Here is a 16,888-nt window from a genome sequence, read left to right as displayed (position 1 = left end):
CAACATGTGACCTCTCATCTCCATTTGCTCAGTCTTTCCACAGCAAATGCAAAAAGAGGCACCTTAGAATCACCACCTTTTTCTTTCTCATTAGAAGTTCAGGTTTTTTTGTAAGATGATCAGTAATGAAAGTTTTAAAAGGACCTTAGAAAACCCTTGTCTTGTTTCTTTGTAAACAAGGCAGTGAATGGCACTAAAATAGCACATCTGTTTTTAAACATGCACCAGGCTTACTAGCCACATTCAAATAATAAGGAAATAGGTGGAATGTTGTTTAAAATCTTCCAGAACTGGGAACTATAATATGTGTGTGTGTTAAGTGTATCATGGGGATTCTGGGGAAGAAAAAAATCTTTTGTTCTGCTTACATTTTACTGAATTTTGCCAAAAGAGCGAAGTTTGAGAATGAGATGCCAGCCTTGAAGCTGCTACCAATCTTGTTTCCTAATGAAGTAGAAACTACTGTTGTGAGCATTTGAACTAAAGGGCCGCTGGAACTGGCACTGTGAAACAAAGGCATTTGAGATCGGAATGAAGGAAGCTTAAAAGCACACCAATAAAAATAGTAGGCTGTGTTCAGAGCTTCACTGACACAGAATTAAACAGGATCTATGCTGCGTCAAATGAAGACCGGATCACTCATGCAGAAAGACGATGTGGTCTGTGTTGTCTGCCTTTAACGTTTCACTTTGAGAAACAAAGCCAGTGTTCCTTCTTTGTACTCTAGACAATTTTAAGATGCTGGGAAATCTGCACTGGAAAGCAGTGACACTGATATAATAAAAGTGAAGACTATGGGATACGTACAGTATCCCATAAACCTGGGTGATGCATCTCTGTCTCTCTGTTGCTCATGTTCATTAATGTTATTAATATTAATAACAGTGTTTATTATTAAAACTAAAACAATTAAAACACAATATTAAAACAATAATTAGTATTATTATTAAAACAATTAAAACACTGTTTCTTAACCAGTGGTACTCATACCACTGGTAGTTCTTGAGGTGTTGTCTGATGGTACTTGCAGGACCCCCAGACCCCCACCGCCTGCTGTAGGAGGCTTGGCAGGTAGAAGCTCTGTCATGCACTTTTCACATGCTCAGAAAAGTTCTCCTGTCCACCCTGAGCCTCTTACGATGTTTGTCGCATTGCATCTGGCCTCCCAGTCTTGAAGTAACTGACGATGGCATCATTGCCATACTACTTCCTGTGGTACTTCCAATTGGTGAACCAGGCAGAGTGGTATAATGGGAGATGATCGTTAAGAAATACTGGTGTACAACTTTATGCTGGTGAATAGCTTTATGACAATCAACTGCTGTGTGGCTATATGAACACTGGTGGTGATCTTTGATATAACTGTGGTGATAGAACTTAATGGCTAACCAACCTCTCAGAACCAATGCAACTTGCTAGTGGCACATATGAAGATTTCTTTAGAAATTCATACATACAGTACACATTCTCTTGTGGAAGGGAAGCTGACTTCTCCAATGGAGGGCATTCCATTATGTTGCCTGCTCCATCTTTAGTGCACAGTTGTTGTTTTTTCCTGCCTTGAGATATGGAACCTTTGGGGCAAATGTAGGATCTCCCAACATAGTTACTGCATTCTACATGTTGGAGAGAAAGCGAAAAAATCCAAGGTGTAAACAAGTACAGGTGTCCTCCTATGTCTGTGGATCTGGTATCCATGAATTCAGTTATCTGGGAATCCACAGATTCGAGGTGACCCTGCACCCATCAACGTTGTTTAGAGATTTACCACAGCGAAAGTGTTAGTTTTACAGGATGCTATAAGCATGCAAGCTTATAGTGCATGTAGGTGGGTTGTAGGCAGCCTGAATGCTTGCATAGACTACATCGAACGCTAACGGGAAATGGTTAACTTCTGCTTCCTGTTAGCATTCGATCTAGTCTTTTCAAGCATTCAGGCTGCCTGCAAGCTGCCTGCATGTTTTATGAACTTTTCGCTCCAGTAAGATTCTAATCAATGTTTATGGGCACAGGGTGGGTGCTGCAGAGATGCTATTCCCTGTGTCCGTAGTTTCCATATCTGCAGGGAGACTCTGCAACAGATTCCCCACAGATACAGGGGGATGCCTGTAAACATGTTCAGATTTGTGTGTTCTGAACATACCTGGTATTATTCCTTAATGGCACAAAATTATGTTTGTCTGCTCCAAAATGAGTCCCATTGTGTTCAGAAAAGTGCACAAAAATTTGGACCTCTTAGCAGTTCTCAAGAACTTCAACTCCTGGACTGATTTCATGAATTGGGCGTGGACATCACTTTGCAGGGATTCCACTGCTCCTTTGCAAGAATATGGCAGTTCTTCTCTGTGAGAACTTGACAGTGCAATTCCACAGGGGTAAGGTCTGTTCTTTCTTCTGTGCTTTTTAACATCCACATGAAATTGCTGGGAGAAGTTGTCTGCAGTGGCTTGTCCTTAGAATGTTAATGACACACATCTCTATCTGTTTCAGCAGAACAAAGTATGGCAGCCTCGTCCTCCTTGAGTGCAGTACAGGGACTTGCGCATGTCAGGATTAGGAACAGGAAATGTTGGATTTACAGCAGAATGACTTATTAGGGGGAATTTGTGTAAACAGGTGTTAATGGGGTATGTGTGTGTATACATCTCCATGCCCTACACTGGATTTTAAAGAAGGGAATTTTATCCCGTAAGAAACAAGAGAATAAGATTGGGACAGTGACTATAGAGACTAGTGTGCAGTCCTGAACACTTATAAAGTAGTACACCTCTGCAGGGGCAACCCAAGGATAATGCAAGTTGAAAAAACTTTGTGTTGAGATGGGGGAGGCTGCGAGGTGGCAAGCAGTTCCCCATGCTCTTCCACCACCTTCATGGACTGTAGACTGACTTTATTCTCATCTCTTGCTGCAACATGCAAGAGGAGGATGGACAGTCTCTCCCTTGGTGTCTAGGCCAGCCATCTTCCTCCTCCTCTTCCTCTAATGGTCAACGGAGGGAATGCTGAGATCCCAGCATCCATCTGCAGCCATTAGAGGAGCAGCAGCAGTGGCGCTGGATGAACGAGCAAGGTAAATGGGGAACTTGCAGGGATCAGAGGGGCTTGCCTCTCTTTCTTGGTGTCCAGGGCCACCGCTGCTTCCTTTGATGGCCACACAGGAAATGCTGGACTGGGGAGAAGGGGGCTCCCCTTGTTAAAAGAGGAGGTGATGGTGGCAGCCCTGGATGCCAAGGGAAGGATGAGGGAGACATACCTCTCTTCCTTGGCATTCAGTGCTGCCACTGCTGCTGCCACCTCCTTTGCTGCCTCCTCTTCCTCTGATGGCCAGCGGAAGGAATGCTGGGAGCCAAGCATTCTCTGCACTGACTAGTAGAGGTGATGATAGCGGTAGTTATACTACGTGCCAAGGGGTAAACCTTCCCCATTCTCTTCTTGCTATCCAGTGCTGCCACTGCTGCCTTCTCTTCCTCTAATGACCACTAAAGGAAGCAGCAGCAACCAAAAAGAGGATGGGAAGGGATTACCTCTCTTCTTTGTTGTCCCGTACTGCTGCCACCACTCGAGAAGTCAGCTGTAGGAAGCAGCAGCAGCCCAGGAGGTTGAGGGAGAGAGGTGAGGCAGTTGGGGGGTTATTCATTTATTTGTAACCTACCTACACCATGGCAAAGAATGTAGACAGTGAGAATGCTAGAGCATTGCTTTCTAAACCTTTTAGCACTGGGACCCCACTTTTTAAAACAACAATCTATGGTGATCTACTTGACTAGACAACAAAAGAGATCTAGAAAGAAATATTTAATTAATTAATTGTTAATTAATAATAATTGGGGTCCTGCGCTCCCAGGGTTACTAGAGACTTTACATATAATATGTAAGTGTATATGTTTGCTAGACTCTCCCTTGAAATGGAGTTCAAGGACTGTTCTCCTAAACCACTGGTTCCTAGTCTGTGGTCTGTGAGACCCTGAGAAGGGGTCTGTTTGGTCTCAGGAAAAAAATCATCTTTGATCTCTTACGGTATCTCACCAAGCAAGCAGTCTCCCACAGACCACCAGAGGGAGGAGAATGGACTGCCCACAGTCACTGAAGTGTTCGCTGTGGGCAGTCCATTCTCTGTTCTCTCTGACAGTTTGTGGGGGGAGCGCTTGGGAGACACACCACCAGAGTGGACAGATACTGGACCACCCACAGCCGCATTGTGGTCCACAATGATTCCAGTTTTTGCCTTGGTGGTCTGCTGGCTTGTAAAAGCTGGGAACCACTGCCCTAACCTCTCCAATCATTCAAGGGTACCCAAAAAGCTGAATTGGAGAGCAAGATGTGCAGTTAGGGACTTCCAAGCCAGACAAAAGGCTGAAACTGGGTTCACATGTGATCTACAGTACACCAATGACTAGAGAAAATAGGAAAATATTTTAATTTGGGAGTATGAAGATTACCTCATAGCACGGGTTAGCATTCCAGCTAACAATTTTCTTCTGCAAACTGGTTAAGGGCGCTTGCAAAGTTATTTAATGTTTCAAAACCTTTTCATGACCCATTAAAAATTCCTCGCAACCCACTGGTGGGTCCTGACCCACAGTTTGAGAAACACTGCATTAGACGCCAACTGGACATGATTAAAGCAGACCAGCGTGGGTATGGAGGGAAAAGAGAGATGAGTCATGGGAGAGGAAGGTTTCACCATGTGACTCAGAATGGTGTGAAATTAAAAAATATATGAATTGTTTGGTTTTTTGGAGTTTTCCATTTAATATTTTCAGATCACGGAAAACTGCAGATAACTGAAACCACAGAAACCGAATCTGTGGATACGGGGATTCTACCATGGATACGGGGGGTTCTATTGTGTTTTTAATATAAACACAATCGCATGTTGTGACAATAATGCTGAAATTAACAATACTGTAAGAAATTATGTTCCTTTTTATGAACTTGGATGTTGTGGGGAGGAGATAGAAGCAGTGGGCAAGTCCCTAGACTAGAGATATAGTAGTCTGTTCTCAAGGATCAGTGTTTTTCAACCAGTGTGCCGCGGCACATGAGTGTGCCACCTGTAGTCTGCAGGTGTGACACAGGATTTGGGGAAGAGTCATTTCTTGGTGGGGCTACTGGGGACCATGAGCCCCCGACCGGCAGTACAGTGTGCCTTGTTGATAGTCAAAAAAAACTGTTGGTGCACCTTGAAAATTTTAGTGCCTTGTCCCTGTGCTTGTGAGATGAAAAGGTTGGAAACAGCTGTCAAGGAGGCCAAATTCTACCTAAAAGAGCAGGTTTGAAAATCTTGTCATAAAGGTCTTGTCAAGATCACATTTTTATCAGCTTCTGCTGAGACACCAGCTGCTCTTCTTGGAAAAAAATTGACCTTGTACTGGCTGTGGCTTCTCTTGAAGAGAATTCAAAAGCATCCAAAATGAAGCAACTAGATTGTTTTTCAGGCGTTAGCTGCTGGGAACCTGTAGTATCACATTTACAAGAGCTCTGTGGGTTGCCAGTCTGCTTCCAGGTCTAATCACAGGGTGTTGATTTTTACCTTTTGAAAGCCCAATATTCTTTCCCTGAAGGAATGGCTTTTTCCACCGGTGCCTACTTTCTTGTTGAGGTTTCATGGGAGACTCATGGTGTGAGTTCCATCAGAGGCAAGATTGATTTTGATAGTTGCAACGGCTTCTTCAGGAGCAGCTTTGCATTTACACAACTCCCTGGTGGCTGAGATTCACTAAACCTGTTTAGGTGTGCGGTTAAGATATTCTTTCTTAGGCAGCCTTCTCGAGTATGCTAGATCGTGTGTGGTGGTACAGGTGTCCCTGATATTTGCGGATCCCATATCCAGTTTCACTTATCCATGGTTCACAAATTTTCCCATCACACAAATTACTTGTCTGATCTCAGCCCTCCTATCTGTCTTTGACACAGTGCTGCCATTTGCAGCATTCAGTGTTCCCATAGATAGACGTTGTCCCTGGGGCATATTGAGACAATATGCCCTTCTTTACTGTCCTCTCTGTGCTGAGATAGGGTCAAGATACTTTGATCCTATGTTGAGATTTGGAATGGGACTCTCCAATCTTGCTAAAGTTTGCTATATTCTAGTGTTTCTCAAACTGTGGGTCAGGACCCACTAGGTGGGTCGTAAGCCGATTTCAGGTGGGTCCCCAGTCATTTCAATTTTTAATTTTTAATATATTAGAGATTATGCTACCATGGCATGTGACTGCTTTGGGAAAATGTTACAGAACTATGCTTTTAACAGGCTACTCGGTGTATGCTTTTAACACTAATAGTAAGTGGGACTTACACCTGGGAAAGTATGTGTAGGATTGCAGCCTAGGATTGTTAAAAATTTTCTTGCTTGATGATGTCTCTTCCGGCCATAATATCACTTCCAATGAATCCTGACAGTTTCTCATTCTAAAAAGTGGGCCCCTGTGCTGGAAGTGTGAGAACCACTGCTCTCAGTAATTCTTCTGTGCAGAAAACTGGGAGGCTTGGTAGAATCCATCATTTCTCCTCCTTACTTTATATGATGTTGCTGTTTTATGCCAATATAGGATGATGATGTTGTTGTTGTGTTAAATTATATAGTATGCCTTTCTGTTTGTTTTTTTCTAATTGAAAAGCAGACTATGAACATCTAAACATTTTTAAAATAGCACGGTTTCAATGTTAATTGGCTTAGGTAATAGAGTTAGTATTTGACTTTTCTGAGCACGGGTGAGTTTTGTCTTCCATATTCAGCACCATGGCTATTTGACAAGAAAGAAAGAAATGTGAGATGCGAATAACTTTGGAAACTTGTGGAACAGGAATACTTAAAAAGTTCTAAGGGTCTCTTGTTCCAGGATTGGCAATTTCCCAGGAAAAAATAGTTTGGGGCTGAGAAACAGTAAATAACCCAGTGTTTACCAGGTTCCCCACTCCTTTTTTTAGTGAATAAGAAAAATGGAAAAAGATTTTTTAAAGTCCTTTAACTTGTAGAGTTTTTCATAGAACTGATAGCTCAAACGTAATATCTCTGTGTCCAAATAATTAAACAAATATTGTTACAACCAACATTTGTTCTTTCCATTTAAAATAATCATGCCTGTGTTACTGCATCACTACTAGTGTTCAGTGCTCTTTGTTGACAGAATCTGCAGCTTGAGTTTGGCTTTTATAATAAAAACTGAGTATCTGGGGCAGGGAAGTGGGAAAGAGTATGTTTGAACATTTAAAGATGAGGTACTAGATAGCACATTACCAGCAACTGTTACCCTGCAGATGCCCAATCTTGTCTGATCTCAGAAGCTAAGCAGGGTCAGGCCTGGTTAGTACTTGGATGGGAGACCACCTAGGAATACCGGGTGCAGCAGGCTTATACCATAGTCTTTAGAGACTGAAGGTTGCCAACCAAGTGATTAGGATTAGCAATACTTCCAAAGTACTTTCTAGGATTTTATATATTAACTTGGTAAGGCCACATCTGGAGTATTGTGTCCAGTTCCGGATGCCACACTTCAGAAAGGATATAGTGGAACTGGGAAAGATGCAGAAGAGAGCAATCGGAATTATTACTGGGCTGTGGCACCAGCTTTGCAAGGAAAGGCTACAGCATTTGGGGCTCTTCAGTCTAGAACAGGGCTCTCCAGGCTACGGCCCATGGGCCGGATCTGATACCCTGCCAAATCCCTCCCCAGCATGAACAGTACTTACATTCCATGGGGGAGTCTCTCATTCATGCCACTTAGTGTCCCCAACCTTCATGCTCACTTTACTCTTCTGGGGTCTTTCACCCCAGCAGACTTTGCGCCCGGATTTCCAGGCATGCAGGCTGGCTGGCAAAAAGGTTGGGGGAGATCTGGGATGCTGAAGAGAGGCCCCCAGCCATCCATGCTGGGGGCCAGTTTACCGGCCCGCAGCAGTCTCCACCTTGGAGACCGGTGGAGTCTAGAAAGAAAGCGCCATGATTGAGACATATAAAATTATGCATGGAGTGGACAGAGTGGATAAAGGGAAGTTCTTTTCCCTCTCACACAACGCAAGAGCCAAGGCATATCTGCTAAAATTGAGTGTTGGGAGTTAGAATGAACAAAAGAAAAAATTTCTTTACTCGGCATATAGTTGACCGGTGGGACTCCTTTCTACAGAATGTGCTGATGACACCTGGCCTAGACGTCTTTAAAAGGGGATTGGACAGATCTGTGGGGGAAACGTCCATCACAGCTTGCAAGCCATGATGACTGTATGCAACCTCCAGGTTTTAGGGGTAGCCTATCTCTGAATGCCAGATGCAAGAGTGGCAACAGGATACAGGTATGTTGTTGTCTCGTGTGCTCCCTGAGGCATCTGGTAGGCCATTGTGAGATTCAGGAAGCTGGACTAGATGGATCCTTGGCCCGACCCAGCAGGGCTCTACTTATGTTTACAACAAGCCTGTCTTTATACGTAAAAAGAACATAAGAAGAGCCCAGCTGGATCAGGCCAAGGGCCCATCTAGGCCAATCAATAAAATAAATGTTTGTGTTTACTTGGCAAACTGAGGCTGAAAAATGCCAATTCGTTTAAGGACCCACAGCAAAGTCATAGTCATGGTGGATCTCAACTCCAGGCCTTTTGGGTCCAAGCCAAGTCGATCCATTGCATCACCTTTCACAACAGTACAAATAGATTGTCCAAAACAGCCAAAATCCAGGACTATTCTGAAATCCGGTCATGTTTGTCCAATGCTCGCTTTCTGTAGTATGCACAGTAGAAGGCCTTGTGCTCATTCCAATATCTAGCGCAGGCACAGGCTTTAAGTTCTGTTCTCTGCTCTGTGGCCCCCAAACTGCGAGCCATGGTTTCCCGGGGAGCTGCAGAAACTAGCCGGGGAGACACAGAATCCTCGTGAAAAACCTGGCACCCTGTACTAATGGAGCCATTAGTTATTTTATTTTTCTCTGTAAACCGCTTTGTGAACTTTTAGTTGAAAAGCGGTATATAAATACTGTTAATAATACAGTGTGTAGGATTGTAGTCCTAATGGGGAGCTGCGGCCAATGGCCCAGTAGATCAAGGGAGCCATCAGTCAAAAAATTTGGGAACCACTGGACTAAGGAATTGTACTAGTGAGAAAAATCTTGTTTTAAGCCTGGCCTAATTTGGGTTGTTTTTCTCTAGCTGTTAAGATTTTTGTTCATCTGTTTTCCCATCTCATCCATTCACTTATATTCCAATGCCTCCACTCTGGTACCCATAGCAACACTTGTTAATGCTAACGAAACCGCAGCATCTAACGCTTCCTTACTGAACAGCCCTGTTAAATATGGCCGGTAAACACAGTTGTGTTTCCATTGGGCTCCAGTGATATCTGCTTTGGAGCAAACACATTCTGGAGGCTAGGTAACTTGCTGCTCTTCCAAAACCTACTTGATTATGCAATGAAGCCTTGTGTTTGGTGGCCGTGGATGCTAGAAAGATCGATATATAGCTCTTGTAAAATTGACCCAGTTTAGCTGTAGGATGAAGTAGTCTTTTGAAGCATTAAATTTGCATTCACTGGATCACTGCAGAGCACTGAGGCTGATTGATCTGTGAGATGGGCTGTCTCGGAACACATGGATGCTTTGCCTAATTCCCATGTAGCAGTAATAGCATGTTAATGAGTGGAGTAATAGACAAATAATTCCCTTGAACTTGTACTAAATGGTAATTTGGGTTGTTCAAAGGATCTAAACCAGTTCATGAAATGTTAAGTATTGAGTTCATATAATGTGGAGCACCTATTTTTGCATTTTTCAGGCAGACAACCCATTGGCTCCATTAGTGTAGCGCAGGTGTGTCAAACATAAAGCCTGCAGGCCAAATGCAGCTCCCAGAAGCAGTTTCTCTGCCCCCCATTACAATTGAGCTCTCCCACATAATTGGACTCTCTCATATCATGAAAATATGAACAAGATTTGCACATTTTCTCTTCTGTCATTTGCAGCTGAGGAGTTTCTATGTGAGAACAAAGTGCTTATTTCTGGCCATCATCTGGTTAATTATGTCACTTCCTGCTTAATGATGTTGCTTTTAGCCCTCAGCAGGCGCCATGCATGCTAACTTTGGTCTTCTGTATGACATGAGTTTGACATCCCCCTAGCATCCTAGATCAGTTCTCACACATTTAGCACCGGGACCCACTTTTTAGAATGTGAATCTGTCAGGTTCCACCGAAAGTTATGTCATGACCAGAAGTGACATTATCAAGCAGGAAAATTTTTAACATGCTTCCTACCCACACTTATCCTGCCCACACTTATCCAGAAGTAAGTTCCATTGACTAACATTGTTAAAACATATACAGAGTAGCCTGTTAAAAGTGCATGTCTGTAACATTTTCCCAAATGCAGTCACATACTATTTTATCGTCAAGTTTAATACATTAAAAATAAAGTATTGAAATGAATGGGGACCCACCTGAAATTGGCTCGCCACCCACCTTGTGGGTCCCAGCCCACAGTTTGAGAAACACTGTCCTGGATAGTATTGTTTTTAAATGTCTCTGCAATCAGCTGCGATAAGGAAAGTCTTGGACTGAGAAACAGTAAATAACACAGTGTTTACCAGGCTTCCCCGGGGTGGGATGGCAGGTGAGGTAGAACTGCTCCACTGTCATCCACAGAAAATAACTGCAGCATCCCCTGCAACTGCACATATGCTTCATCTGTGGGCTATGGTAGGGCAGTTCTGCAACCTCCACACCGCATGTCCCTGCTTCGCGGCTTCACAAGCACCCCCCATAAGTGGCCACCGTCTGGTCAGTGCTGTGCCACTTCGCACCTGCACCCACATTCTGGGGCTCCCCAAGACTCTGTTTAAGGGTGTAAAAGGCTCTGGAGACCATAAAATTTGACAACCACTACTGTTAAGGATCTAATACAGGGGTGTCCAAAGTTTTTGGCAGGAGGGCCACATCAGCTCTTTGACACTGTGTCAGGGGCCGAGGGAAAAAAGAATTAATTTACATGTAAAATTTGAATAAATTTACATAAGTTTACATAAATGAATATATTAAAGATGTACTTATATGAATGAATGAAGGTCTTGTGATAGCTCAAGGCCTATAAAGGGCCTTGTACAAAGCAAGGTTGGCCTTTCCTTTGCTGCCGCTGCTGCATCACAGATGTGAAACAGCAAGCAGTGGAGGGAGCCGTCATCCCACAGCTCACACAAGAGGTCAAACAGTCGCCCTCACGCTGAGATCAGTTGCGTTGGGCCAGTGTGGGCTCCAACAAATCTCCGGAGGGCCAGAGGCTCATTGGAGACTGGGGGCTCCCTGAGGGCCGCATTGAGAGGCCTCAAGGGCCGGGGTTTGGGCACCCCTGATCTAATACGTAGTATTTTAATCAAGTTAATACAAAATAAATTCCATGGTACTTGTCTCTTTTTTTCCTTTTAAACCTCTAATATGTAGCTCTTTTCACACTTTTCTTTGGGAGTATCTCTTCATTTTGCTTTTATTAAGAAAAACCTCTCCCGTTGTTCTAACTTTGTAATCTTGGCTTTATTTTTTTTTTTTTTGCTGTTGTTGTCATTGCATTCCTTGGATTGTTGTCAAGTTCTTCAACTAATCTCCTCGTATTAGCCAGCTGTATTAATGAGATAATAAACCAGGCTTGTTGCTAATGAATTGATTCATTCAACTGCTGAATTTAATTAGAAATACACTTAACATTCCAACAGATGTTCTTATTTTGTTTTGGTACACTTGTATTTCCACACAATGAACAGGCAAATATATTCTCATATCTATATTTATACACTTAAAAAGTTGTGTTTCAAGTTGTATAATTATGTCATAAATTTGTGTAAGACAGACAGTAAGCCTATAAATTCATTGTGTCTAATCAGTGGGGAAGTTTTTCATGTAAATTTTCATTTGTTATCGTCAATGTTTGGGGATAACTGAGCCTAATGGTTTTTGAATTTTTTTTTCTTGGCTGGTCTAACCTAGACTGAACTTTTGCGGTTTCCTTAATTTGTTCTATGTAGTTTACAAATCAACTTGTCAAATCTTACTTTAGATAAAGTCATTTTTTTGTGTCTTCAGGCTGCTTTGGGTTCTCACAGTCATGCACCGCATATCAACCTTTCAGTCAACAATGGACTGCAGTGGTCCCATAAGATTACAATGGAGCTGAAAAACTGTCTGGGTTTTGTGTAGCTGTGAAACCTAGTGTAGCTGTGGGTCACAACTCGATCCTTGGTGAGCCACGGGCTGTTGCTGGCTGTGGCAGCACATGGCATACTGGGGTGTCACCCAGCTGTCGTAAGCCATTCAGGGGCGCTACCCAGCTGCCACTCTATGAATGCACAGCAACGAATGCGCCTAATGATACATTTCACCGAACATATCCCCATCATTAAGCAATGTATGTCCAGGGGGTATGATGTGTTGTCTTTCCCCACATGGAGAGTGCACACATTGGTATGTGGCAGGTATGCACTCTACCTTGCCCATCACTGATCCGGAAACAGGAGGAGAGAAAGTACTCTGAATTTGTGCTCTTAGAGAAGTTGATATGTAGAACAAGATGCCTTGAATGCCTTGAAACATGATCTCCTACAGGGAAGGATAGAGGTCCTTGCTTGCCAATACAGCATTATTTTGACTGTATGTGGTCAGATCGTATGTTGTTTTCTTCAATTTGTGGGCATTTGAGATGCAGTACCTGATTTGGCTCCTCTTGAAGGTGGCAGCAAAAACCATCCTCTGTCTAAGTGGTATAAGGACTTGGCTATTCATTTGAGTTGCAACTGAAGATCTGGCATTTAACCATTTGGGAAGCAGGTTGTCTCTACTTCTACTCTGTAAAGTCTTTCTCATTAGGATGTTCTAGAACAGTGTTCTTCAACTTTGGGATTGGAAGCCCAATGGGAGTTGTGAAGCCTCAGTTGTGGGGTTGTAGCAACTTATGAAAATGAAAAAGGTTGAAGGCCACTGGACTAGAGCACCACCAGGTGAAGTGGGAGACATCTGGTATACCCCTCCAGATACCAGGAGATTGTGTCCCACTTAACAAGTGCTGAAATAGCTTTCACTTGTGCCAGGCTATGTGGTAACTTTTTCTGTTCTCTAGAATAAGAATATTTGGTTATAGTGAATATTTAGTTACAGGATCCTACATACGTAAGAGGTCTGTGTGCTAGCCCAGAAGCTCTGCCTGAAGAGATGTTGACCATGTAGCATAATTCAAATGTGCCAGCACTTTCTGGCTACACACAAACTTCTCTTTTCTTGGTTTACTATACAAAAAAGTGCTGTTGGCCTGTGATGAAACTTTTGGTAGATGTGAGTAGTAAATCTATACCTTTCTGATGTTGGGGCAGCCATATCAGAACAGTGCTCTCTCGCCATCGTACTTTTCAGTACATTTAAGGCAGGCCACATTTGTCTGTGTGCTGACCTTTTAAAAGGCATGAAGATCTGCTTTGGACCCTGCAGTAAAACTAATGCCATACATTTTGTGTTGTTGATTTTTTTTCCTCCTTCAGACCATGGAGACTGTATTTTGGAGCCCCTCTCTCTGCCAGAAAGTCCAGGTGGTGTTCCTGCTGTGGAAGGCTCTCCATCTGTGCCTTGTATATTTTGTGAAGAATATTCCCCTGAATCAGAACAAAATCAACTTCTGAAGCATATGATTATGGAGCACAAGCTTGTCATCGCAGACGTCAAGCTGGTTGCAGATTTTAGGAGGTGTGTTGTGCTACTTGCTAATTAGATAATGCTGCCCAATGCAGAATGCTATACAGAATCACTGACCCTGTTTGTGTTGGTATATTTCTTTAAAAGACTTGTACCCAGCTCTTCTCTCCTCCCCCCCCCCCCCCGGTCTTCCCTTACCCAACTATAGAGTCCCAGCAGTCTCAATGGGTCTATTCAGAGTTCACCAGCTGGGAGAGAGGATAGGATTCAGCAGCAACCTCTGCCCCCACCTGGTTTTACCCCCTCTCCCCATCCAAAAACGCCTTTCCACTGCTCAGCAGGATTGCTGCATGCTCCAGCAGGTCCTCCCGCTGGTGCAGAACCCCAGTGTTGATTGGCACTGGCCTCTCCGCCAACACCTCTCCCCTCTTATCCTCTGCCTTTCAGCAAATTTGCAGTAGCTACTGCTGGGGCAGCGCAGGGTCTGCCAGTGCTGCCCCGGAGTAGGATTGGGCTTTCCCTCACCACCACCTGAGGCTTTACATAAAAGGAACCTTGTAAATGGAAATAAGCAAAGATTCACTAAAAAGTTATCAAAAGGAAAGTGGGAAATGACCCCCAATGTTACTTACACACACACACACGCGCGCGCGCGCACACACACACACACACACACACACACACACACACACACACACACACACACACACACAGGATTTTACAGATAAAAAACAAAAGAGAATATCCCTATTAAAAATAACAGCGTCATGACAATACTTCTAACTATTGTCTTTGCAGTTTTCAAGTCCTATAATGAATTGACTTCCATAGCTGTGTTGTGTTTTTTCCTGCTAGGACAGTTTCCACTCTGTCATCATCTCCTTTCCTAGTCCCGCCAAAAGGCGGCTCTAACATACACAAATCCTGAAGCTGACCTCATTGATGGTTAATGAGGGGCACATGTTGCCAGGCTCGTACGGAACTTTTTGATGTTTGCTTTGTTCGAACAACCCATTTTTCTTTCTGTTGGATAACGAGGCTGCTAAGCAGGTCTTCAGCATTCACAGAGTATACATTTTTCCTAGTGTCTTATGACCGGACATGCACAAAGCAGCCATTTACAGCTCATTAAGTGTCAAGTTTTAAAGCAACGTAATAAGATGAAAAGAATCTAGGGCAACTAAAATTGGGGGGGGGGGAGGAATAGTTCACTTATTCAGCAGTACAAGCCTGGCATATTTAAAACCAAACACCTAGTCATAGTGTCTCATTTTTGGGGTTTTTAAAAAAAATATATATATCAGCTGAATGTCTGCTGTTGCGTAATGTTGGGACTTCCAATTTCTGACTTACCTGTGCCAAGAAGATTATTCTGGCTCAACAGAAGTGTTGTCTTTCTGGAAAAAAATAGAAATGTAACATGATGAAATGAATTGACAGTTTGGGAAATGTTTTGTACCACAGTTGTCTACCTCTGCCTTCTTTTTTCCTCTTTTGAAGTTATGCACTATACTGGAAGAAAAGATTCACAGAACAGCCCATTACAGACTTCTGTTGTGTAATAAGAACAAATTCCAAAGCAGCATTAGGTTAGTGTGTCAGTTGTAAAGTAATGTGTTGCCTGGGTATGTTCTGCAATTTGGTATTTAATTATGTTGCATGCACAACTCGGGTTGTGGACTTCTGCTACACAGATACCTCTTGATTCACTTGAAATATGTTCTTTGCACGAAGTTAATGGTTTAGTATTGCATTTGCACCTTGACTCAAATGGAGGAGATCTTTGAGATGTTTGATGTTCCTAAATTGGAAACTTATAATAAATTGCCAAGAAGTAATTGGCTTTACTTCTTCCAAAGCGCCAATCTATCTATTTCCAGCTGATTCTATTTGCCCTAACCTGTTTTTATGACAAATTGGAGTTGGGAGAACCAGGGCAACCTGCGCAGACCTGTTCAGTCTGTTCTCTGTACATATTGTATTGTATGATAAAGTGTTGGCATGAAGGTTACTCTTTTTGTGTTTGCCATACAAGAAGTGTGACAAATGTATTCTTTTAATACAGCGAGTCCTGCTTACCTGCTGGTTCGGGGACCTGCAAATTTGACCAATTGAACTCAGGTCAGGAGGGTCTCGCATTACCTTCTGGGCAGGTATTGGTATCTGCAGGGATGCAGGAATGGTTCCCCTGCAGATACCAAGGTCCAACTGTATATTGAGCATACAGAGGGATAGGTTCCTCAGCCATGAGAAATCCAAGGTGAACAGTATACAGGGACTGTTTATTCTTGTTGAGTAAAATTCCACAATAGTACACTCAGTGGTTTTTCTCTAAGTTTTATACAGTTGCTTCCAGTTATGTTAATTTGGCTAATAAGTTTCTGAGCAGCGCAGACCTCTTAGATATGAAAGTGGATTATTTTTTTAAAAATGGCTGTAGCTGCAGAATATGTCGTTTCTCAACGACTGTAAATAAAACTAAAAGCTTAACGAACTGCATGTCTTGTGATGCATGTACAAAAGTGGCAAATGCTCCCTTGATATTTGATCTGTAATCTTCCAACAGAGGAGCAAGACAATTATTTTCTTTTATGTGATGCTTTGCCTGAAGACCGGGTGCTAAGGGAGAAGCTCCAGCAACAGAGATTGGTAGGTAATTATTTTACATAGCATGAACTGCACAGGTAAATCAGTTTCCCAATTCCCAGGTTGACTCTCACAGTAATAAGGGGGCAACCCAATTCATAGCAGCTCATTAAAAAGTATACAGTGAGCCCTCCTTATCCAATGGCTCAGCGTCTGTGGATTTCAATACTTGTGAATGCCAAACCCTGGTCTGGAGGAACTCCTGGGTATGCCTGGAAGGCACTCCGGATTTGCGCCACAGGCTTGCTTTTGTGTCCAGAAGGCACATCTGGGAAATGCTCTGATATCCACCTGCATTCAGCATCCATGGGGGAGGGGCTGGAACAGGTCCCCCACAGATACAGTGGGCCCACTGTATTATTTATTTATTTTTATAGAGTTTATATCCTGCCTTTCTGTCCAGTAAAGGGCACTCAAGGATGCACAATAAAACTTGGAACCCAAAATTAAAATAAATGAAAATAATAAAAAGCCATGCCCCCTGGTGTCAGCATTAAAAGGCTTCTTTAAATAAAAAGGTCTTAAGCCCTGGCCGAAAGGACTCTAAAGAGGGAGCTGTTCTTAGTTCCAGTGGGAGGGAGTTCCACAGACAAA

The 16,888-nt window shown here is 43.0% G+C and overlaps 1 protein-coding gene across 3 annotated transcripts in view; it reads left to right on the top strand.

Moving 5' to 3' along the window:
• ZNF277 (zinc finger protein 277) overlaps positions 1–16,888 on the top strand; it is a 47,255-nt gene that overhangs the window by 6,072 nt on the left and 24,295 nt on the right. For 2 of the 3 annotated variants that reach the window (XM_066633843.1, XM_066633846.1), the window contains exons 2-4: positions 13,498–13,699; positions 15,149–15,237; positions 16,215–16,297. In XM_066633843.1, the coding sequence (XP_066489940.1) occupies positions 13,498–13,699; positions 15,149–15,237; positions 16,215–16,297 (374 nt within the window). Of the gene's footprint in view, positions 1–8,126; positions 8,293–13,497; positions 13,700–15,148; positions 15,238–16,214; positions 16,298–16,888 lie in introns of all 3 variants that reach the window. The other variant, XM_066633845.1, reaches the window with a different exon arrangement.

Source organism: Tiliqua scincoides, chromosome 7 (assembly GCF_035046505.1).
Source record: "Tiliqua scincoides isolate rTilSci1 chromosome 7, rTilSci1.hap2, whole genome shotgun sequence".
NCBI lineage: Eukaryota > Metazoa > Chordata > Lepidosauria > Squamata > Scincidae > Tiliqua > Tiliqua scincoides.
The sequence above is the reverse complement of the archived record's forward strand: the minus strand, read 5'-3'. Positions and strand labels throughout refer to the sequence as shown.